The following is a 23,497-nucleotide window of genomic DNA, read 5'->3' as shown; positions in this document are numbered from 1 at the left end:
TGTGGATGGACGTTTTGAATTGTCTCCAGTTTTTGGCTGTTATGAGTAAAGCTGCTGTGAACATTCATGAACAGGTCTGTATGTGAATATACATTTTCATTTCTTTGGGTAAATAACTGAGAGTGGAATTGCTAAGTGGTGTAGTATATATATATTTAAATTTTTAATAAGTCACCAAACTGTTTCCAAAGTGCTTGTACCATTTTGCATTTCCATCAGCAGTGTGGGAAAGTGTCAGTTGCCTCACATTCTCACCAACACTTGGTGTTGTCAGTCTTTTTCATTTTAGTTATTTTAGTGGGTATGCAGTGGTATCTGATTGTGGCTTTAATTTCTTCTCCCTGATGACTAATGATGGTGATCATCTGTTTGTGGGGCTTATTGACCATTTGAATGTCTTCTTTTGTGAAGGATCTGTTCAAATTTTTTAGCCTACATAAATTTATTATTATTGAGTTCTAAGAGTCTTTATATATTCTGGTATTTCTCCTATTACATAGATTTTTGTGTTCTAAGGAATCTTTACCTATCCTAAGGTTGCAAAGATTTTCTCCTATGTCTTCTTCTAGATGTTTCATAGTTTTTGCTGTACATTTATTCAGGGCTATGGTATATTTTCAGTTAATATTTGTTTATGGTGTGAGGTAAGGTTGATGGTTATTTATTTCTTTTGTTGTGTGGGATACCCAGTTGTTTTGGCATCATTCGTTGAAACGACATTATTTTCCTCATTAGATTGTTTTTGGAGCCTTCGTGGAAAATCAGTTTGCCACATAAGGATCTCTTTCTGGCTTGTCAATTCTGTTCCATCGATTGATGTGTCTATCATTTTACCAATGCCATACTTTTTGGTTACTGTAGCTTTATAATAATTTTTGAAATTGAGAAGTTTAAGTCTCAAACTTTGTTTTTCTTTTGCAAGATTTTTCTGGCTATTCTAGGTTCTTTATATTCCTATTTCAGTTTTACAATCAATTTATCTTTTTCTACAAAGATATTGATTGTGTCCAATCTATAGATCAATTTGGGGATAATTGACATCTTAATAATGTTGAATCTTCTTATCCATGAACGTAGTACATCTCTTCATTTATTTAGCTCTTCTTTAGTTTCTCTCAGCAGTGTTTTGTAGTTTTCAGTGTTTGATGTTACACATGTTGTATTAATTTATTCCTCAGTTTCTCATGTTTTTAGATACTAATTTGAGTGGAATTTTATTTTTTATTTCATTTTCCATTTGTTTGGTGCTAGTATATAGAAATACTATTAACTTTTTTTTTTAAAAAATAATTTCAACTTTTATTTTAGATTCAGGGGATACATGTGCAGGTTTGTTTCCTGGGTATAATGCATGATGTTGAGATTTTGGGTATGATTGATCCCTTCACCCAGGTACTGAGTATAGTACTCAGTAGTTAGCTTTTTAACCCTTTCCCCTTCCCTCCCTCTACCCTCTAGACAACAGTGTCTATTGTGCCATCTTTATTTCCACGAGTACCCAAAGTTTAGCTTCCACTTATAAGTGAGAACATGGGTTTTTTTTTTTTTTTTTTTTTTTTTTGAGACAGAGTCTTGCTCTGTCGCCCAGGCTGGAGTGCAGTGGCCAGATCTCAGCTCACTGCAAGCTCTGCCTCCCAGGTTTACACCATTCTCCCGCCTCAGCCTCCCGAGTAGCTGGGACTACAGGTGCCCACCACCTCGCCCGGCTAGTTTTTTGCATTTTTTAGTAGAGACGGGGTTTCACCGTGTTAGCCAGGATGGTCTCGATCTCCTGACCTCGTGATCCGCCCGTCTCGGCCTCCCAAAGTGCTGGGATTACAGGCTTGAGCCACCGCGCCCAGCCAAACATGGAGTATTTTTGTTTTCTGTTCCTGCATTAATTTGCTTAGGAAAATGGCCTCCAACTTCATCCATGTTTCTGCAAAGTACATGATTTCATCCTTTTTTATGGCTGCATAGTATTCCATGGTGTATATTTGCCATATTTTCTGTATCCAGTCTACTGTTGATGGGCAGCTAGATTGATTCCATGTCTTTGCTATTGTGAATAGTGCTGTGATGAACATGTGAGTGCATGTGTCTCTTTGGTAGAATAATATTTTCTTTTGGATATATACCCAGTAATGGGATTGCTGGGTTGAATGGTAGTTCTGTTTTACGTTCTTTGAGAAACCTCCAAACTGCTTTCCACAATGGCTGAAATAACTTACATTCCCACCAACAGATCATAGTGTTCTCTTTTCTCTGCAGCCTTGCTAGCACCTGTTATTTTTTGACTTTTTAATAATAGCCATGCTGTCTGGTGTGAGAAGTTATCTCATTGTGGTTTTGATTTGCATTTCTCTGCTGATTGGTGATGTTGAACATTGTTTCATATTTGGGGGCTGCCTGTATGTCTTCTTTTGAGAAGTGTCTGTTCATGTCTTTGGCCCATTTTTTAATGGGGTTGTTTTTTTGCTTGTTCAATTGTTTGAGTTTCTTACAGATTCTGGATATTAGACCTTTGTCAGATGCCTAGTTTGCAAATATTTTCTCCCATGCTGTAGGTTGTCTGTTTACTCTCTGGATAGTTTCTTTTGCTGTGCAGAAGCTCTTTGGTTTAATTAGGTCCCACTTGTTAATTTTTGTTTTTATTGCAGTTGCTTTTGAGGGCTTAGCAATAAATTCTTTCCTAAGGCTGATGTCCAAAATGATATTTCCTAGGTTTTATTTTTATAGGATTATTCAAGTTTGAGGTCTTACATTTAAATGTTGAGTTAATTTTTGTATATGGTAAAAGGCAGGGGCCAGTTTCATTTTTCTGTATATGGCTAGCCATCTATCCTAGCACCATTTATTGCATAGGGAATCCTTTCCCCATTGCTTATTTTGGTTGACTTTGTTGAAGATCAGATGGCTGCAGGTGTGCAGCTTTATTCTGGGTTCTCTATTCTGTTTGATTGGGCTATGTGTCTGTGTTTGTACAGTACCATGTTGATTTGGTTACTGTAGCCTCGTAGTATAGATTGAGGTCAGGTAATATGATGCCTCCAGTTTTGTTCTTTTTGCTTAAGATTGGTTTGGCTATTTGGGCTCTTTTTGGGTTTCATATGAATTTTAGAGCAGTTTTTTTCTAGTTCTATGAAAAATGACATTGGTAGTTTGATAGGAATAACATCGGATCTGTAGAGTGCTTTGGGCGGTCATTTTAATGATATTTATTCTTCCAGTCTTATGAGCATGGAATGGTTTTCCATTTGTTTGTGTTGTTTATGATTTATTTCAGCAGTATTTTGTAGTTCTTGTGGAGATCTTTCACCTTCTTGGTTAGTGTATTCCTAGGTATTTGTGTGTTTTTTTAAATGGCTATTGCAAATGGGATTGTATTCTTGATTTGTTTGCAGCCTGAATGTTATTGGTATATAGAAATGCCACAGATTTTTACACATCGATTTTTTTATCTTGAAACTTTACTGAAGTCACTTATTAGTTCCAGCAGCCTTTTGGCATAGTCTTTAGGGTTTTCTAGATATTGAATAATAGTATCTGTGAAGAGAGATAGTTTGACTTCTTTTTTTCCTATCTCGACGCACTTTATTTTTCTTGCCTGACTCATTCTACAAAGCCAACATCTCATACCAAAACTTGGCAAGAAAAAAGAAAACTACAGGCCAATATCCCTGATGAACATAGATGCAGAAATCCTCAACAAAATACTAGTAAACCAAATCCAGCAGCACATCAAAAAGTTAATTCACCATGATCAAGTAGGCTTCATTCCTGGGATGCAAAGTTGGTTCAATATATGCGAATCAATAAATGTGATTCACTACATAAACAGAATTAAAAACAAAAACCATATGATTATCTCAATAAACACAGAAAAAGTTTTCAATAAAATCCAACATCCTTTCATGACAAAAACCGTCAAGAAACTAGGCCTTGAAGGAACATACCTTAAAATGAAAAGAGCTGTCTATGACAAACGCACAGCCAACTTCATACTGAATGGGCAAAACTGGAAGCTTTCCCCTTGAGAACTGAAATAAGACAAGGGTGCCTACTCTCACCATTCCTCATTCAACATAGGACTGGAAGTTCCAACCAGAACAATCAGGCAAGATACAGGACTTTTTAAATATGGACTGTGTATCATGTGACCTTACTAAAATTCACTTCTTAGTCCTTGTAGCTTTTTCATAGATTACTTAGAAATTTTAATTTACATGATCATGTTGCCTGTACTGTTTTATAGCTTTCTTTCTAATGCATGTGCAATTGTTTATTTTTCTTGCTGTATTACAATAACTAGAACCTTCAGTACAATACTGAATAGAAATTGTGAGAATGGACATCCTTGTCTTGTTTCTCATTTTGTAGGGAAAACAATCAGTCTTTTACTATTAAGTATGATGTTAGATGTTGGTTTTTCATAGATACCTTAAGTCAGTTCAAGAAAGTTACCTTCTATTCTTAGTTTTCTGAATTCTTAAAAATAATATATTGGTGTTGAATTTTGTCAAAAATGATTTTACTACATCTATATGTTTTCCTATATTCTGTTAATATGTTGAATTACATTGATTTGTTTTAAAAGTTAAACCATATCTTTCCTATTTGGTTTTATGATATATTATCCACATATGGAGTTTAATTCAAGTTGCTAATAATTTGTTAAGGATTTTTAAAATCTATGTTGATGACGATTATTGAGCTATACATTTTTTCCTATATTCTGTGTCTCATTTTGATGTGAGATTAATATTGACCTCAGAAAAGTGAATTGAGAAATGTTCTCTACTTATGTTTTTGAATGTTTGTGTAAGATTGGTATTATTTCTTCCTTAAATGATAGAATTCAGCAGTGAAGACATCTGGACACAAGACTTTCTTTGTAGGTAGATATTGAATCACACAAAAAAATTAAGTATATATAACATGGGCCATTCAGGTGTCCTATTTCTCCTTTAGTTGTTTTTGTTATCTTTTATCTTCTAAGGAGTTTTTCCATTTTATCTAAATTGTCAGATTTGTTGCCCTACAATTGTTTTTTACTTTATTTTTTAATGGCTATAGTGTCTTCATTTCTTCTTGTTGATCTGAGTGCCAATCTGGTTTCATTACCCCCCAGGCTGCAGAACTTCCTTTAGCATTTCTTATAGTACAGGTTTGTGGTGGGGAATTCTCTGTTTTTGTTTATCAAAAATGTCTTTGTTTTTCCTTCATTTTTGCCATGTCCTGCCCTTTTTATACTTTTATGGAAATATAATTGACATACAGTAAGCTGCACATATTCGAAACATACAGTTTAAGTTTTGACATATGTATATACATCCATGAAATAGTCACCACAATCAAGATAAATAATGCATCCATTACCTTCCAAAGTTTTTGTGCTGTGTTTACTTCTAGAAGTTGTATAGTTTTAGGCTTCATATTAAAGTCTGTGATCTATTTAGTATTATTTTTTTGTGTATGGTACAGGTATGGATGTAGTTTCATGTTTTTGCCTATGGATAATCAAATTTCTGCAGCATTTGTTGAAAACAATATCCGTGCCTTTACATCTCTGTGGGAAATAAATTGGCTAGATAGATAGATGTAGGTCTATTGTTGTACTCTCTCTTCTGTTCCATTGATTTCTTTTTTTTTTTTTTTGAGACGGAGTCTCGCTCTGTCGCCCAAGCTGGAGTGCAGTGGCCGGATCTCAGCTCACTGCAAGCTCCGCCTCCCAGGTTCACACCATTCTCCTGCCTCAGCCTCCCGAGTAGCTGGGACTACAGGCGCCCGCCACCTCGCCCGGCTAGTTTTTTGTACTTTTTAGTAGAGACGGGGTTTCACCGTGTTAGCCGGGATGGTCTCGATCTCCTGACCTTGTGATCTGCCTGCCTCAGCCTCCCAAAGTGCTGGGATTACAGGCTTGAGCCACTGCGCCCGGCCAGATTTCTTTTTTTTTTAATTAAAAAAAATTTTTTTGTAGGCTGGTTACAGTGGTTCACACCTGTAACCCCAGCCCTTAGGGAGGCTGAGGTGGGTGGATCACTTGAAGTCAGGAGTTTGAGACCAGCCTGGCCAACATGGCAAAACCTGTCTCTACTAAAAGTACACAAAATAGCTGGGCGTGGTGGTGCGTGTCTGTAGTCCTAGCTACTTGGGAGACTGAGGCAAGAGAATTGCTTGAACCCGGGAGGCGGAGGTTTCAGTGAGCTGAGATTGCACCACTGCACTCCAGCCTGGGAGGCAGAATGAGACTCCGTTTAGAGACAGGGTTTCGCTGTGTCATCCAGGCAGTGGCACCATCATGGCTCCTGCAGCCTCGAACTTCTGGGCTCAAGCTATCCTTCTGCCTCAGTCTCCTGAGTAGCTAGCACTATAGGTGTGCACCACCACATTCGGCTAATTTAAAAAAAATTTCTTTTGGCCAGGCACAGTGGTTCACACCTGTAATTCCAGCACTTTGGGAGGTCAAGGTGGGTCAATCACCTGAGGTCAGGAGTTCAAGACCAGCCTGGCCAACATGGTGAAACCCCGTCTCTACTAAAAATGCAAAAATTAGCTGGGCATGATGGCGGGTGCCTGTAGTCCCAGCTACTCGGGAGGCTGAGGCAGGAGAATCACTTGAACCCAGGAGGCAGAGGTTGCAGTGAGCCAAGATTGCACCATTGCACTCCAGCCTGGGTGACAGAGCGAGACAACATCTTAAAAATAAATAAATAAATAAATAAATAATAATAATAATAATAATAAAATAATAAAAAAATAAAAAAAGTTCTGTTAGTTTTCCTGCATTTGTTTTGAAGTTGTTACTAGGTGCATACACAATTAGGATTATTAATGTTCTCCTAATGAATTGATTCTTTTATCATTGTGAAAGGACCCTCTTTTTTTTTTTCTTGTTTTTGAGACAGAGTCTCACTCTGTTGCCCAGGCTGGTCTTGAATTCCTGAGCTCAAGTGATCCTCCCGCCTTGGCCTCCCAAAGTGCTAGGATTACAGGCATGAGCCACTGCACCCAGCCATGAAAAGACCCTCTATATCCCTTTATTCTTTACTTTGAAATCTGTTTCGGTATTAATATAGACATTCCTGACTTATTTTAATTATTGTTAGCACAGCATATCTTTTTTACTTTTAACCTATTTGTATCTTTATATTTAAAGTGTGTTTCTTTTAGGCAGCATATAGCTGGATCTTATTTTAAACCTGTCTAATAATCTCTTCTTTCGAACTAGGGTATTTGTCCTGTTTTAATTTATTGTGATTATTGATATGGTTGGGTTAAAATCTACCACCTTGCTATTTTTTTTATTTGTTTCATCTCTTCTCCCCCAACCTTTTTTTTCCCCTTGGATTAACTTAGTATTTTTGTGATTTCATCTTAATTTTTTTTGTTGCTTTGTCATCTGTGGCTTTGTGTTGTGGGGTTTGTTTTTTTTAAAATGATTGTCTGCCTTTAAGTCATATTATATCTCTTTTTCTGTAAGAACGTTATAGCAATATACAGATTCTCAATTTCTCCCCTCAGGGTCTTTGTGCTGTTGCTGGCATACATTTTTAACTCTTACATATGTTACAATCTCCGTAATATGTTGTTATTATTTTTGCTGGAAGTAGCCAATAATTTTAAAATATTTTAATAATAAAAAGGTATTATCTATTTTCCTACATATGTATTATTTCCATTGCTTTTCATTTTTTTGGGTGTAAATTTAGATCTGGTATCATTTTCTTTGTGCCTTAAGAATTTCCTTTAACATTTCCTGTATTTTTGGTCTGCTAGTGATAAATTATTTCTGCTTTTATTTGCCCAGAAAAGTCTTTAGTTTGTCTTTTGTCTAAGAGATTTTTTTTTTTTTTTTTTTTTTTTTTTTTTGGAGACAGAGTCTTGCTCTGTCGCCCGGGCTGGAGTGCAGTGGCCAGATCTCAGCTCACTGCAAGCTCCGCCTCCCGGGTTCACGCCATTCTCCTGCCTCAGCCTCCCCAGTAGCTGGGACTACAGGTGCCCGCCACCTCGCCCGGCTAGTTTTTTGTATTTTTTTTTTTTAAGTAGAGACGGGGTTTCACTGTGTTAGCCAGGATGGTCTCGATCTCCTGACCTCGTGATCCTCCCGTCTCGGCCTCCCAAAGTGCTGGGATTACAGGCTTGAGCCACCGCGCCCGGCCGTCTAAGAGATATTTATACTAGATAAAAAATTTGGAGTGGATGATTTTTTTTTCTCTTCCAGTACTTTAAACATGTCCCTCAATTGTCACTAGCTTGCACTGTTTCCAATGAGAAGTCTGCTATATTTCTCATCTTTGCTTTTCTGTATGTAATGCATCTTTTCTCTGTCTGCTTTTTAAGATTTTTCTCTTTACCATTGGCTTCAAGCAATTTAAACAATGGGCCTTGGTGTAATTTTCTCTGTGTTTCTTAGGCTTTGTTTAGTTTCTTTTTTTTTTTTTAAGACGGAGTCTTGCTCTGTCGTCCAGGCTGGAGTGCAGTGGCCGGATCTGAGCTCACTGCAAGCTCCGCCTCCCAGGTTCATGCCATTCTCCTGCCTCAGCCTCCCGAGTAGCTGGGACTACAGGCTCCCACTACCTTGCCCAGCTAGTTTTTTTTTTTTTTTTGTATTTTTTAGTAGAGACGGGGTTTCACCGTGTTAGCCAGAATGGTCTTGATCTTGTGACATCGTGATCCGCCCGTCTCGGCCTCCCAAAGTGCTGGGATTACAGGCTTGAGCCACTGCGCCCGGCCTTGTTTAGTTTCTTTTATCTATGTGTTTATAGTTTTAATCAATGTATTATAGTCTTTTATCTGTGGATTTATGGTTTAATCAAATTTGGAAAATTTTTGTTAACTTTTTTTCAATTTTGTTTGTCCCTGAAACCCCACTCCTCGTCCACCTGTCTCACTTATATTCATATTCAGGTTTTTTGGATTTATTCCATTGCTCACTAGTCCTCTGTTCTTCTATATCTTCAAATTTAGTAATCATATATTATGCAATTTCTAATCTATTAGTAGCAGATTTCTTTTTTTTTTTTTTTTTTGAGGCGGAGTCTCGCTCTGCCGCCCAGGCTGGAGTGCAGTGGCCGGATCTCAGCTCACTGCAAGCTCCGCCTCCCGGGTTCACGCCATTCTCCTGCCTCAGCCTCCCAAGTAGCTGGGACTACAGGCGCCCGCCACCTCGCCCGGCTAGTTTTTTGTATTTTTTAGTAGAGACGGGGTTTCACCGTGTTAGCCGGGATGGTCTCGATCTGCTGACCTCGTGGTCCGCCCGTCTCGGCCTCCCAAAGTGCTGGGATTACAGGCTTGAGCCACCGCGCCCAGCCCCAGACATTGTTTTATGTCACTTCTACATGTTTGATTTGGGCCTTTAAAAGATGTCTTTCATGTGTATTATCCTTAACCGTCTCATACTATATTCTGCCTTCTTGATCATACAGTATATAGTTATAACTGATTTATTGTTCTTTTCTATTTATTATTATTATTATTTTCAAGACTGAGTCTCACTCTGTCACCCAGGCTGAAGTGCAGTGGCCTAATCTTGGCTCACTGCAACCTCTGCCCTCTGGGTTCAAGCAGTTCTGCCTCAGCCTCCTGAGTAGCTGGGATTACAGGCACATGCCACCACACCTGGCTATGTTTTTTTTTTCTTGTTGTTTTTTTTTTGTATTTTTAGTAGAGATGGGGCTTCATCATGTTTGCCAGGCTGGTCTCAAGCTTCTGACCTCAGGTGATCCACCTGCCTCAGCCTCCCAAAGTTCCAGGATTACAGATGTGAGCCGCCATGTCTGACCTCTTTTCTATTTATTCTATCATTTGTGTCACTCATGGGTCTGTTTCTATTGACAGATTTTTTTTTTTTCATTATGGGAAGCATTTTCTTACCTCTTTCCAGATCTGGTAACTTTTGATTGGATGCCAGACATTGTGAATTTTACTTGTTGGGTACTCAATATTTTGTTGTCCTTTACATAATTTGAGAGATTTTTTGGATGCAGTTGTATTGCTTGATAACGGTTTGATTTTTCTGAGGCTTGCTGTTAGGCTTTGTTTGGTGCAACCAAAACAGCCTTTAGACTAGGGCTAATTTTGCCTCATTTCTGAGGTAATACTCTTGTGAGTACTCTATCCAATGCCCTGTGTATTTCAAGGTTTTCCCCCTGTAACTGGTGGGAAAATGAAAGATTCCTAGCTCTGTGTGAAACTTGGCAATTGTTTTGCTTATTCTCTTTTGGTGGTTCCTTTCCTGGTTTGTGTAGTTTCCTTACATGAATGCACTGATTAATATTTGTGTTATTTATTATAAAGAAAGGAGTGTTAATATCTCCAGGTAAAATTGTGGACTTGTATGGTTTCTCCTTTCAGTTCTATCAGTTTTTGCTTCATGTATTTTGAAAGTCTGTTATTAGGTATATACATATTTAGGGTTGTTATGTCTGCTAGATGAATTGACACTTTTACATTTTCGTTGTATTCCTCTTATTCCTGGCAGTTTTACTTGTTCTGAAGTCTACTTTGCCTGCTATAAATATGGTCATGTCAGCCTTCATTTGGTTATTTTTAATATGGTATATTTTTTCATCCTTTTACCTATAAGCTATGTATTTTATTATATTTAAGGTGGCTGCCTTGTAGATTAGATACAGTTGGATCTTTGAAATGTTAATTTGAAAGCCAATTGGACAATCTGTCTTTTAGTTGGAGATTTTAGACAATTTATATTTAATGTAATTATTGCTATGGTTGAATTTGGCCTGTCATTTTATTATTTTATTATTTGTCTCCTCTGTTTTTTTTTTTTTTTAAAGGAGATGGGATCTCGCTCTGTCACCCAGGCTGAAGTGCAGTTGTGTGATCATAGATCACTGCAGCCTTGACCTACTGGGCTCAAGCATTCCTCCCACTTCAGCTTCCCAAGTAGCTGGGACCACAGGCATGAGCCTCTGCACCTGACATATCTCCTCTGTTTTTATTCTACTTCCTCTTTTCCTGCCTTCTTTGGATTATTTTGACATTTTTATTATATCATATTTTATCTATTAGCTTTTGGGCTATGTCTCTTTGTATTATACCTTTAAATTGTTGCTGTAAGGACTACAATATACATGCCTAATTTTTCACAATTCTACTTATTGTTAATATTTTACCACTTCAAGTAAAACATACGATTCTTCTAGGCCAGGTGCGGTGGCTCATGCCTGTAATCCTAGCACTTTGGGAGGCTGAGGCAGGCGGATCACCTGAGATCAGGAGTTCAAGAGCTGCCTGACCAACATGGAGAAACCCCGCCTCTACTAAAAATACAAAAATTAGCCAGGCATGATGGCATGCGCCTGTAGTCCCAGCTACTCCTGGGGCTGAGGCAGGAGAATCACTTGGATCCAGGAAGGGGAGGTTGCAGTGAGCTGAGATTGCACCACTGTACTCCAGCCTGGGCAACAGAGCGAGACTCCGTCTCAAACAAAGTAACAAACAAACAAACAAACAAGCAAACAAAACAAACATATGATTCTTCTAACCAGATAAGCCTTTTTATCCCTTACCCTGTATGTTAAAATTGTGATATGGGTTACATCTACATACATTTGAAGATCCCCTTCCCAGACAATGCTATATATATATTTTTCAAGAGTCATACATATTTCATATAACAAGTGGGAAAAAATGGTTTTTTATGTTTACCTAATCGTTTACCATTTTTTGTTGCTGTTCCTTCATCCCTGAAGCTCCGTTTTCCTCTGGCATTATTTCCTGTCAACCTGAGGAACTTCCTTTAGCATTTGTTTTAGGTAGATTAGGTCTGTTCATGACAAATTCACTTAGTTCTTCTTCATTTGTAAAGGTCTTCATTTTATCTTTATTCTTGAAAGATATTTTTGCTGTCTGTACAATTTTGGGTTGACACTAATTTACCACTTTCAGTATATTCCACTGTTTTCTGGTCTCCATAGTTTCTAATGAGAAATTTATGGTATTTCAAATTGTTCTCCTCTGTGTAATTCTTCATTGTTTTTCCCCTGGGCACTGTCAAGGTTTTTTCTTTGAGGTTTTTAGCAGTTTGATTGGGATATGCAGAACTTGGTTTGTATTGTGTTTTTTCTTTTTAATTTATCTCTTTGTGGTTGCAGAGCCTCTTGACTTCGTAAATTTGTGCCTTTAACCAAATTTGGGAACAGCTCACTCAATACTTCCTTAAATATTCTTTCTTTTGGGTACTGCTGTCTTCGCCTTCTCCTTTAAGAACTCTGTTGATGGCCAGCCGCAGTGACTCACACCTGTAATCCTAGCACTTTGGGAGGCCGAGGCGGGCAGATTGTCTGAGCTCAGGAGTTCGAGACCAGCCTGGGCAACATGGTGAAACCCTGTGTCTACTAAAATACAAAAAATTAGCTGGGCATGGCAGCGGGCGCCTGTAGTCCCAGCTACTCAGGAGGCTGAGGCAGGAGAATCGCTTGAACCCGGGAGGCAGAAGTTGCAGTGAGCCAAGATCGTGCCACTACACTCCAGCCTGGGGGACAGAGCGAGACCCCATCTCCAAAAAAAAAAGGAAAAAGAACTCTGTTGACAAAAATATTTAAGCTTTTGATATTATTCATAGATCCCCATAGCTCTGTTTATGTTTTCTTCAGATCGATCATTTGGGCAGAATGATGGATTTATTTCAGAATGTAGAATGTTTGCTGTCCATGCCCACTATGTACTGCCTTCATCCACTCAGTCTTTGGGTCAACATCAGGAGTTAAAACACAAAAGTGAATACCAACTAGGAACCTCATCTGCCATACTGGTCTTTATTCAAATTTTGACTTCCCTTCCCAACCCACCTGCTATTATTGACTTTTCAAAGTCTTCAGGTAGTTGCTTTTAAAATTTTGTCCAAAGTTTATTTTTGTAATTTATAGGAGAGAGAGAGAGAGAGAGGGAGAGAGAGAGAGAGAGAGAGAGAGAGAGAGAGAGAGAGAGAGAGAGAGAGAGAGAGAGAGAGAAAGAGAGGCATAGTGGGTTTACTCCATTTCAGGTTTATGTTAGATTTGTTCATTTTAAAATTTAGAATTTTTTTCTATCTGGTACATGTTGCATAATTTTAATTGCTATGTCTTCTAGTTTACTAATGGTTTCTTTTGCAGTGTCTCATCTCCTGTTAATCCCATCTAATGTATTTTTCATCTCAAATATTGCATACTTCATCTCTAGAAGTGTGATTTGGATCATATATGTATGTATGATTCATTAAAAGTTATTATAACTCCATAACATATGTTTAAGAAGGTAGAGGAGGGCTGGGCACGGTGGCTCAAGCCTGTAATCCCAGCACTTTGGGAGGCCGAGACGGGTGGATCACGAGGTCAGGAGATCGAGACCATCTTGGTTAACACAGTGAAACCCCGTCTCTACTAAAAAAATACAAAAAACTAGCCGGGCACGGTGGCAGGCACCTGTAGTCCCAGCTACCCAGAGGCTGAGGCAGGAGAATGGTGTAAACCCAGGAGGCGGAGCTTGCAGTGAGCTGAGATCTGGCCACTGCACTCCAGCCTGGGCGACAGAGTGAGACTCCGCCTCAAAAAAAAAAGAAGGTAGAGGAAAGACTGACCATGGTAGTAGAGATATGGAAGACTACCTCTATATCTACATATAGTCTTTGTATCATTTATGTAGTCTGTATATATACATATAGTCTCTCTATATAAAATATATATAATCATATATCCAAGGACTACATATATATGTGTGTGTATATATATACACAAGTGTGTGTGTATATATATATACACAAGTGTGTGTGTATATATATACACAAGTGTGTGTGTATATATATACACAAGTGTGTGTGTATATATACACAAGTGTGTGTGTATATATACACAAGTGGTGTGTATATATATACACAAGTGTGTGTGTATATATACATTCTCTTCCATTCTCTGCTTACCATGGTCACTCTCTCCTCTACCTTCTTAAACATATGTTATGGAGTTATGATAACTTTTCATGTCTTGGTCTATTATCTATGTCACTTCTGGTCAGTTTAGCTGGGCTTAGGGACTATAATCTAGGTGCAGAGTTTGCTGATTGTTTCCACACTCCTTCTGTGGACAGAGCTGGGAAATATTTTCGTTGTGAAGACAAAATATATTATTGTTTATACTGATTTTTCCAATTCAAATTTAGGATTACAGAATTTTCTTTACTTTTTGTTTTTATATCTTTAAAATCTCTTTTATGCTAAAAATTTTAAATTTCCATCTGCCTTAACACATTTCTTTTATATATATTGACACTAACAACGAAACGACTGAAAACACTTTTTTTTTGCAAGATTTCTTGCAGTTCTCTTTGTTCACAATGTGTATCTAATTAGGCTTTACCACCATATTGCCGTTTTCTATTAATAATGTATATTCAACTAAGGATTTACCATTAAATTACTGTGCTTCAGGTCTTTTAAAAGAAATCTTATTTGTGCAGTTAAGCTACCAAATCAATACGTGGTTAATTTTGTTTGCCTAATTTTGCTTTCACATTTTAGAGATTGCTTTTTAAGTTAATTTTGTTGCATAATTTAATAAAATGTGTACGTGGGTCCAGAGAAAGGATTGGCAAACTATGGTTGATGGGACTTATCTGGCCTGTGACCTGTTTTTATATGGTCTTTGAGCTAAGAATGGTTTTTACATTTTTAACCAGCTCCAACAAACACACAGACACACACACACATACAGAGAGAAAGAGAGAGAGAAAGAGAAGTATATATAACAGTGACTATATATGGCCTACAAAACCCAAAATATTTACTGACTGGCTCTTTACAGAATTCTAGAGTCAAATCTGCAAAACAAGGTACATTTCGAGAAATCATCCATGTTCCACCTCTAACTCTGTCTCCCCCAGTCTGCTCCCCTCCCTTCCTCTTAAGGCAATCTTATTTATTTACTTATTTTAGTTTCTCATTTGTCTTCTTATAGCTTCTTAGTGGAAGCAAACACACACACATGTTCATATCACCTCTTCTTACTTTACACACTTTTTTTCCTCCCACTTTGGATTTTTTTTTACTGAACCATGTGTCCTGGAGATCACTCCATAGCAGGGTAGGTTCCTCATTCTTTTTTACAACAGCATAGTGGTCCAGAGTGTTAGTGTACTGAAATGTATTCAGCCAGTCCTTTCTCGACGCACACTGGGTTGTTCCCTGTTTTTTATTTTTACAAATAGTGCTGCTTTCAGTGGCATTGTGCTTATATCTCTTTGGGATTTTGCCAGTGTGTTTAGGATTAGTTCTTAGAAGTGGGGTTGCTGGGTCATGCGTATTGCTGAGTAAAGATGCATATGTTATTTTGCTCAAAGTTGTGTAAATCCTTTCTGCACAGGGCTTGTACCATTTGCAGTTCTGGCAGCCATATGTAGATACCTAACACCCCCAGAGCCACATAACAAGGGTGTTGCAAAACTTTTGGATTTTGTTAATTTGATAGGCAAGTAATGGTATCTCTATGTGATTTAAATTTGCATTGCTTTTGTTATGAGCAAAGTGGAAGGACCATTTCCTTTTTTCTGAGCTCTGTTTACTTGCCTGTTTTTCTGTAGAGCTATTGGTCTTTTTCATCTATTTTTAGGGACCATCTGTATATTACAGATAGTGACCTTTGCCTGTAATAGAAGTTGTAAATATTTCTCCTACTTGTCTTTTTTGCTTTCCTTATTTATTTAAGGAAATTTGCTTTCCTTATTACTTGCTTGCCTTCTGCCATCCCAAAGTATTTTTTTAAAACATTATTATTGTTTTTATATAGTCCAATTTATTCAACTTTTCTCTTATTGCTTCTGGCTTTGGAGTCATAGCTGGGAAAGTTTTCCCTAGTCCCAGGTTGTAGAGAAATTCAATCATGTTTTTTCTCATAGTTATGGTTTACTTTGTTTAATGTAAATGTCAATTGCTTTTGATAGCCACCATCCTATGTGATTGGCAGCCTCTGCTTTTGTGAGTTTAAACCAAAGCAGTGGGCCCTGTGCTACCTTTCCACTTTGCCTTGCATCTTGGCACTGGAAGAAGACAATACATCTGTTATTGAGAGTTGCCCAAGAACTCACAGTTCCGTCCTAGGGACTCTAGCTCTGGCTGGCTGGGGAGGAGAAGGTTTACAAGCATCAGGCTCATATGTGTTGGGCATTTAGCTGGGCACATCACCCTTACTTCCTCAGCTGGAGGTCCTGTTGTTACCCCTACTTTACAGGTATGGAGACTGAAGAAGAGAGACGGAAGTTACTTGCCCCAAATGATGCAGCCAGTAATAGGCTGCCAGGCTCAGGTCCCCCGGGTGTCTGCTTAAACTTGGGCCCTCCCACTTGGCATCTCACCCCTGCTCATCCAAGGGCCAGGAGAGGCCCCACCCACCTCTGGGCTCTTGTGAGGCTGCAGCATGGAGCACAGTCCAGCTGTGCTCCCACCTCCCACCAAGGTCTTGGAGCAGCTTTCCTTTGTCTCCAAGTCTGAGGGGCAGGGCAGGGGCTGGCTCCGTCAGGGCCATGGGAAGGACCTGTGAGTGAATGCCATCTCACCTGGGGGTCCTGGGAGAGCCAGTGGCAAAGGCTTTTGTGTGTTGCCTTAGCCCTGCGTGCTAGGATGTTGCTGGGAGCCAGAGGACCCTGGATTGCTTCTTTTAAAGTAGTTGACCTTTTGTTCATTCACTCATTCATTTATGCATCCACTCACTTAGCCAGCATCAATTTGACACACCTTACTGATGCCTGCAGGGGGCAGACCCAGTGCTAGCCAAGGGTGACCCAGAAATGTGGGCAGCAGGGCATCTGTGCCAGGAGCTCACAGTCCTGTGGCTTAGGCAGGTGGCTGAGGTGGGCAGCTAAAGGAGCACAGGGCTGCGTGTGAGCCCAGAGCAATGCCTCCCCACCTCCTGTCCTTCAGATCTGCATGCAGAGGACTGGCAGCATGGGGTGAGGGATAGCTGGGTGCATCCGCCAGTCCTTTCTGAGGACCAGGAGTACTTAGAGGCTCAGAGGTGCGGTTGGGCCCCTCATGTTGATGACTCAAAAACTAGGCCCAGGGAGGGAATGAAACTTCCCCAGGCACATAGTAAATCTTAGTGGGCCAAGATTGGAGCCCAGTGACCATCCCCAACCGCATGCACCCTGGAAGTGGCAGGAACCCCAGATTGCTCTGGATGAGTCGGCAGCAGCCCAGCGTCACCCAGGTTTGCTGGCAGGCCAAGTAGTGGGCAGATTGTAGGGACATAACCCCTGCATGTGTCATGATCGATCTTCTGCTTTCCCCAAGACCATGTCCCTCCTTCTCCACCAGGGGCCTGCAGTTGCCAGAAGAGTCTGAGTGAGGCTCCCTTTTGGATCCAGCTCGTTAGGCTCGGGTAGCACCGTCCCATGCCAGCTGTTGGTGTAATTAAGGTTGCCATAAAACCCACCAACTAGACACACAAATGGCCCCTTTGCTCTTTCCTGGGGCACGAGCAGTTGTGAAGGCGAGTAAATCATGTTCGGCGGCGATCACTTCAAAGGCCAGCCTTCCACTTGCGGCCACATTATTGGCAGGGATTGCCCATAACACGGCTTGTTTCCCAGCCATTCACTTTTATGACACTCTAATGAATTGGGCCATTTCCATCCATTCTCAGAAAATGTACGGAACAACTGTTTTGGTTCTCCTCAAAAACTTTGTCTTGGGAGGCAGGTGGTGCATTGGCAGGGACACGCAGGTGGTTCTTGGCTCCTGGGCAGGTTGCCTGTCTCTGAGACTTCATGCCCATCGAGAGAAGCTACCTGCGGGGCTCTTGTCATGAGATAACTTATGTGAACCCCCCAGCCAGGGGCCGGCACCTAACGGGCACTCAGCGAGTGGCAGGGAGGGCCGTCATCTTCCTCATTCTTTCCCTGGGTCCGCCTCTTAGATATCGAAGTGTTGAGGCTGTTGGGGGCGGTGATATCAAGGCCACGTGGGAGAATAGAGCAGGCACGGGCATGCAGAATCCAGTGCGTGGAGGAAGGCAGGCAGCTGTGCCGTGAGGGGCAGCTTGTCTCCCTGTCTTGCATTCAGAAAACTGTTTTTCCACCCCTGGATCATTGCTTAGGCTTCAGGGAGCCCTCTCTGAAATCTCCCTAGTTGAGGGTTGCTTTGGAAGAGGCCCAGAGAAGAACAGTCATCTGCTGCCCACCCTCCCCGAGGAATTACAGAGGCAGGAATTGGCCAGCAGGAGAATGAACTGTGGGTCCCAGGGAAGCCCTGGGGGGCGGAAGAGGCTCCACCATGCCCCGGCCATGTGCCCTTGAGCACATCCCTGCCTCTTTCTGGGCCTCAGTGAACCTCATCCAGAGAATGGGTCTCAACCTCCTCCTCCTCTAACCTAAACTGAAATTATGGAGTGCCACATTTAATGTGAATTTGATGTATACATTTTAAGGAGGATGATAGAAAATATGTCTGCAAAATTTGAAAGGTGTGAACTCCAATTAAAAAGTCAAGATGGCTCATTTTTGAGCTGGTGGGGCCCAGGGACTGAACTGTTCATGCTGCAGCCACATGGTGGCGCCCCAGGAACTGGTAAAGGGACCGGCTGGCCCCTGTGACCAACTTAAGACCTTGCTGCGCTTCCATGGTGGTGAGTGGGTGCCCAGCATGTTATTTCTATATTGTAATTAAAGTCCTGTGCTCTGTGAGTTTGTTAAGTGGAGCTACTTGCTAGTCCTGGTACTGGGACCCTTCTCCATCCCCCCACCAGAGCTGGATATTTGAGAGCAGAGGCTGAATGTGATAAAATCCTCTAAGAAAGGAAAAACAACTGCTCGATACTTAATAAAGTCAGTTTATGAGACAGGAGACTGTGAAGTATCGGTGATGATGCTAAAACAATACAAAGTGTCGTTAAAGCTAAAATATGTCCTGTGATTCTGGCTTTATGGTCTGTCCCTAAGCACACTTGTTCCTGCATTACTATGGCTCCTCCAGGGACAACAATCTGGGACTTTGCAAGCTGTGAATTATGTGACATCTTCAGAAGCAAGACCCACTCAAAACATGACCCCAGTGTTGATGGATGTCAATATGCTCTCGAGGTGCCCTTGGCGAGTGACGGGCCCTTCCCTTAGCACTTTCCCTGGGATCCTGCTGCTCTCAAGGGGTGGTAGGAATGCCTTTCTGGGCCCATGTGGCAACAGAGCAGGGGGGCTGAGAAGTTGACAGACACTAGCCTGGGCGTGGGGCGGGAGGGTCCATGATTCCACATATGGCTTGGGGATGCTGCTCAGCCTGGGTGTGTGTGACCCAGCATAGACTTCACTAAACCTGCCTGCCCGCTGAGTCCTTGGCCTTCCCTGGGCAGGAGCCTGTCCGTGCTCCCAGGCCTGCCAGCATGACTGGTGTCCACTCTTGCAGGTGATGAGAAGCTACAAGGCGACCATCCAGCAGACCTTGGACATCCTGTTCCTCCGGGAAGGCTCCGAGTTCCTGAGCAGCACAGATGCTTCCACCCGTGACTCGGCTGACCGCACCATTATTGCCTGGGATTTCCGGACCTCTGCCAAAATCTCCAACCAGATTTTTCACGTAAGAAATCCCATTTGGCATTGCTGTCAGTTTCAGCCACAGAATGTATCCGTGTAATTCTGATCTGTCTGAGGTCCCAGATCCCTTCTATGGGAGGAGACTCACTTGACTGAAATCTCCAGGATGGGGGTAGGCAGGTCTCGGCCTGCCACACACATGGAGAGCTTGCTGTGGGCTTCCAGATGCAATCTCCTTCTGCTATTCTTGTGCCAGCACAGCCACCCCACAGTGTAAGGGTCGGGGCAGGGAGCAGTTCAGTCCAGATCAATGGGGAACGTGGCAGTGCAACCTGAGAAACCCCACCCTCCCACTGCCACCACAACCAGCTACTCAGAAGGGGTTTCTGGCCCTCAGTGGCGTTGGCAGGTGATGTAGGCCAGGAGTTCAGAGCAGGGACCCCACAGTTAGAATACCTGCATTAAGGTTCTGGATTCACTAGGACCTTCTAAGGCGGAGAGCCCTGGACCTGCTATTTAGCCTCTTTGATTCTCACTTTTTTATTAGAAAATAGTTTTGAGAATTAAGAGAGAGAGAGGGAATGCTTGTAAAGGGTATATATAGCACAGTGCCAGGCACAGGGAGTGCTTCTGTACTTTAACTGTCATTACCACCACCACCATCAACATCACTGCCACCACCAGTGTCATCACTGCCACCATCATCACCACCAGTACCACCATCAGCATCACTGTCTCTATACCCACCACCACCATCATCACTGTCACTACCACCACTCCTGTCATCACCACCATCATCACCACCATTATCACCAGCACCATCAGCATCACTGTCTCTGTACCCACCACCAGTGTCATCACTGCCACCATCAACAGTATCACTGTCTCTATACCCACCACCACTGTCATCATTGTCAGCACCACCACTCCTGTCATCACCATCACCACCATTATCACCAGCACCATCAGCATCACCATCTCTATACTCATCACCATGATTGTCACCACCACACCACCATCACCGCCACCACTATTATCACTAGCACTGCCACCATCAGCATCAGCATCACCATGTGTATACCCACCACCACCACCATCACCACCATCCTCTTTATCTCCCGTACCACCATCATCATCACTGTCACCATCACCACTCTCATTCTCACCACCACACCATTTCTATCACCACCGCCATCACCATCATCCCCACTGCCATCTCTGTCACCTTCACTGTCACCAGCATCTCTATTGCTGCACCACCACCATCATCACCACTCTATCACCACCACCATCTCTGTCACTACCACCAATTGTATCACTACCACCACGATCACTGCCATTACACCACATCTCTGTCACCACTACCATCTCTTATCAGTACCACCACTACCACCAACACCACACTATCTCTGTCACCACCACTGTCACCAGCATGTCTGGCACCACCACCACCATTACCTCTGTCACACCACTGTCACCACCATGATTGTCACCACCACCATCTCTGTTATACCATCATCACCACCACCACCGCTACCATCATTGTCACCACTAACACCGCCATCATCATGATCATCATCTTGAGATTTCAACTAATCCATGACTAATCTCCGAATTTAAAACTATATGTCATGTATATGATATATGTGGGTGTACATGAAATATCTATCCTGTATACACCTTCTTTTCCTCCCTGCCTTTTCCTTGTTCTCAATGGGTTCTAAGTGGCCCTGAGCAAACCTGCTTCTAGACATCCACTGCAGGGTGTCCCAGGGCAACCCACTGGGCAGGGCAGGCCGTGGTGGGGAGCTCGAGGGGCACATCTGACCTCTGAGGGTGTCCTGCCTCCAGGAGCCCAGGGGAAGTGAGGCAGATGAAGGTGCCTTGTGCCTGAACTATAGTTACACTGCACGCTGTCTGTGCGGAGGGAGCAGGTGCTCAGCCTGGCACCGTCACACTGGCAGCTCGTTGTCTGACCATGGCAGCCTCTGTGCCTCTGATGGGCACATCAGCCTGCAGCTGTGCTTCCTGCTGCTCCCCACTTTGCCCTCTGAGTTTGGGCTCACTTAGAGAGTGTGGCCTAGGGAGAATAGTTAGAATAATGTAAAGCCAGCTTGAGGGGCAGTTTAGGGGTGCTTTCTGTGGACCATGTCAATGAAGCAGTGAGATCTCGTGCCCCCTGTGTTTTGAGGTTTGTGCCTGCATTTCTTTTCTCATTTGGCCACTTACCTCCTCACTTACTGTGCATTTTGGCTCTGTGGGTCCCTGGGCTGGGCTGGGCTGTCCCTGAGGACTCACTGTGGAGGTGGGGAGATGGGCATGTAGATTCCTTTTCTTTTTTTTTTTTTTGAGACGGAGTCTCGCTCTGTCGGCCAGGCTGGAGTGCAGTGGCTGGATCTCAGCTCACTACAAGCTCCGCCTCCCGAGTTTATGCCATTCTCCTGCCTCAGCCTCCCGAGTAGCTGGGACTACAGGCGCCCGCCACCGCGCCCAGCTAGATTTTTTGTATTTTTTAGTAGAGACGGGGGTTTCACCGCGTTAGCCAGGATGGTCTGGATCTCCTGACCTCGTGATCCACCTGTCTCGGCCTCCCAAAGTGCTGGGATTACAGGCTTGAGCCACCGCGCCCGGCGTAGATTCCTTTTCTATCCTTGTGTGACAAATTACACAAACTTGGTGGCTGGAAGAACACAAACTTATTCCCTCACAGTTCTGGAGGGCTGAAGTTCGTAATCAATATTAAGTTTGATTGGGCTGAAATCAAGTTGTTGGCAGGGTGTGCTCCCTCTGGAGTGTCAAGGGGAGAATCCCTCCTGGCCTCTTCTGGCTTTTGGTGACAGCCGGCGTTCCTGGCTTGTGTCTGCATCTCTCCAGCCCTCCAAGCCAGTGTCTTCACACCACCTTCACTGTGTGTCACATCCTGCGCCCTCCAAGCCAGCGTCTTCACACCACCTTCACCGTGTGTCACATCTCTGCGCCTTCTCTTTGTTTTTTTTTTTTTTTTTTTCTTTTGTAGAGATGGGGGTTTTGCCGTGTTGCCCAGGCTGGTGTCGAACTCCTGGGCTCAAGAGATCCGCCCGTCTCAGCATCCCAAAGTGCTGGGATACAGGCGTGAGTCACCACGCCCAGCCTTGGCTTCCTTTCTATAAGGCTGCACGTGACTGCATGTAGCGTAACGTAGGATCATCTCCTTATCTCAGAATCCTTCATTATGTCTGCAGAGACCCTTGGTTTTGACCCTGTAAGGTAACATTCACAGGTTTCAGGAATTAGAACATGGGTATATTTTGGGGGGCTTTTTCCTGCCTGCCACAGGGACACAGGCAGGTTGTAGAAGCTGGGAAACATGGAGGAAATTTGTGTCCCCTCTAGCCTCCAGAAAGAAGTGCAGCCCCGCCAACATCTTGAGTTCAGCCCAGCGAAGCCTCTTTCAGACTTCTGACTTGCAGAACTGTGTGATGTGAAATGTGTGTGTTTTGAGCCACCAAGCTTGTGGCGATTTGTCATGGCAGCGATAGGAAACCAATGGAGACACCCAGCAAGGGTCTGGGAGCAGGCCCCAGGTCTACAGCACCTACTGTGTGCCTGTCTGTGGGAGGGGAAGCTGGAGCTGAGCTTCCCCTCAGAGCAGAGTGCCAGGTAGGGGGTGTCTTCTCCGACCCATTTGTGGCTCTGCTTTTCTCAGGAGAGGTTCACCTGCCCCAGCCTCGCCTTGCACCCGAGAGAGCCCGTGTTCCTGGCACAGACCAATGGCAACTACCTGGCCCTTTTCTCCACTGTGTGGCCCTACCGGATGAGCAGACGGCGGCGCTATGAAGGGCACAAGGTACTTCTGTCCTTGTCTCCCAGGCGAATGCTGAGCCCCAGCCCCAAGCCTCCTGGCAGTCCTGGATATGGGCCCCGGGGTGCATGGAGCCTCTGTCTGGGCGGATCCTGCTTTCTGTTTCCTGGTTGAGTGCATGCCATGTGGCCTGCTGTCTCTTTAAGTCCCTGAGCCACATCT

At 42.7% G+C, this 23,497-nt stretch overlaps 1 protein-coding gene across 1 annotated transcript in view; it reads left to right on the top strand.

Moving 5' to 3' along the window:
* WDR25 (WD repeat domain 25) overlaps positions 1 to 23,497 on the top strand; it is a 149,778-nt gene that overhangs the window by 125,368 nt on the left and 913 nt on the right. Inside the window, 2 exon segments of the mRNA XM_033191321.1 lie at positions 19,367 to 19,537; positions 23,180 to 23,320. Coding sequence (XP_033047212.1) covers positions 19,367 to 19,537; positions 23,180 to 23,320 — 312 coding nt within the window.

This window comes from Trachypithecus francoisi, unplaced genomic scaffold (assembly GCF_009764315.1).
Source record: "Trachypithecus francoisi isolate TF-2019V2 unplaced genomic scaffold, Tfra_2.0 Lachesis_group3, whole genome shotgun sequence".
In the NCBI taxonomy this organism is placed as follows: domain Eukaryota; kingdom Metazoa; phylum Chordata; class Mammalia; order Primates; family Cercopithecidae; genus Trachypithecus; species Trachypithecus francoisi.
Note: the sequence above shows the minus strand (reverse complement) of the source record. Positions and strands in the feature narration are given on the sequence as shown.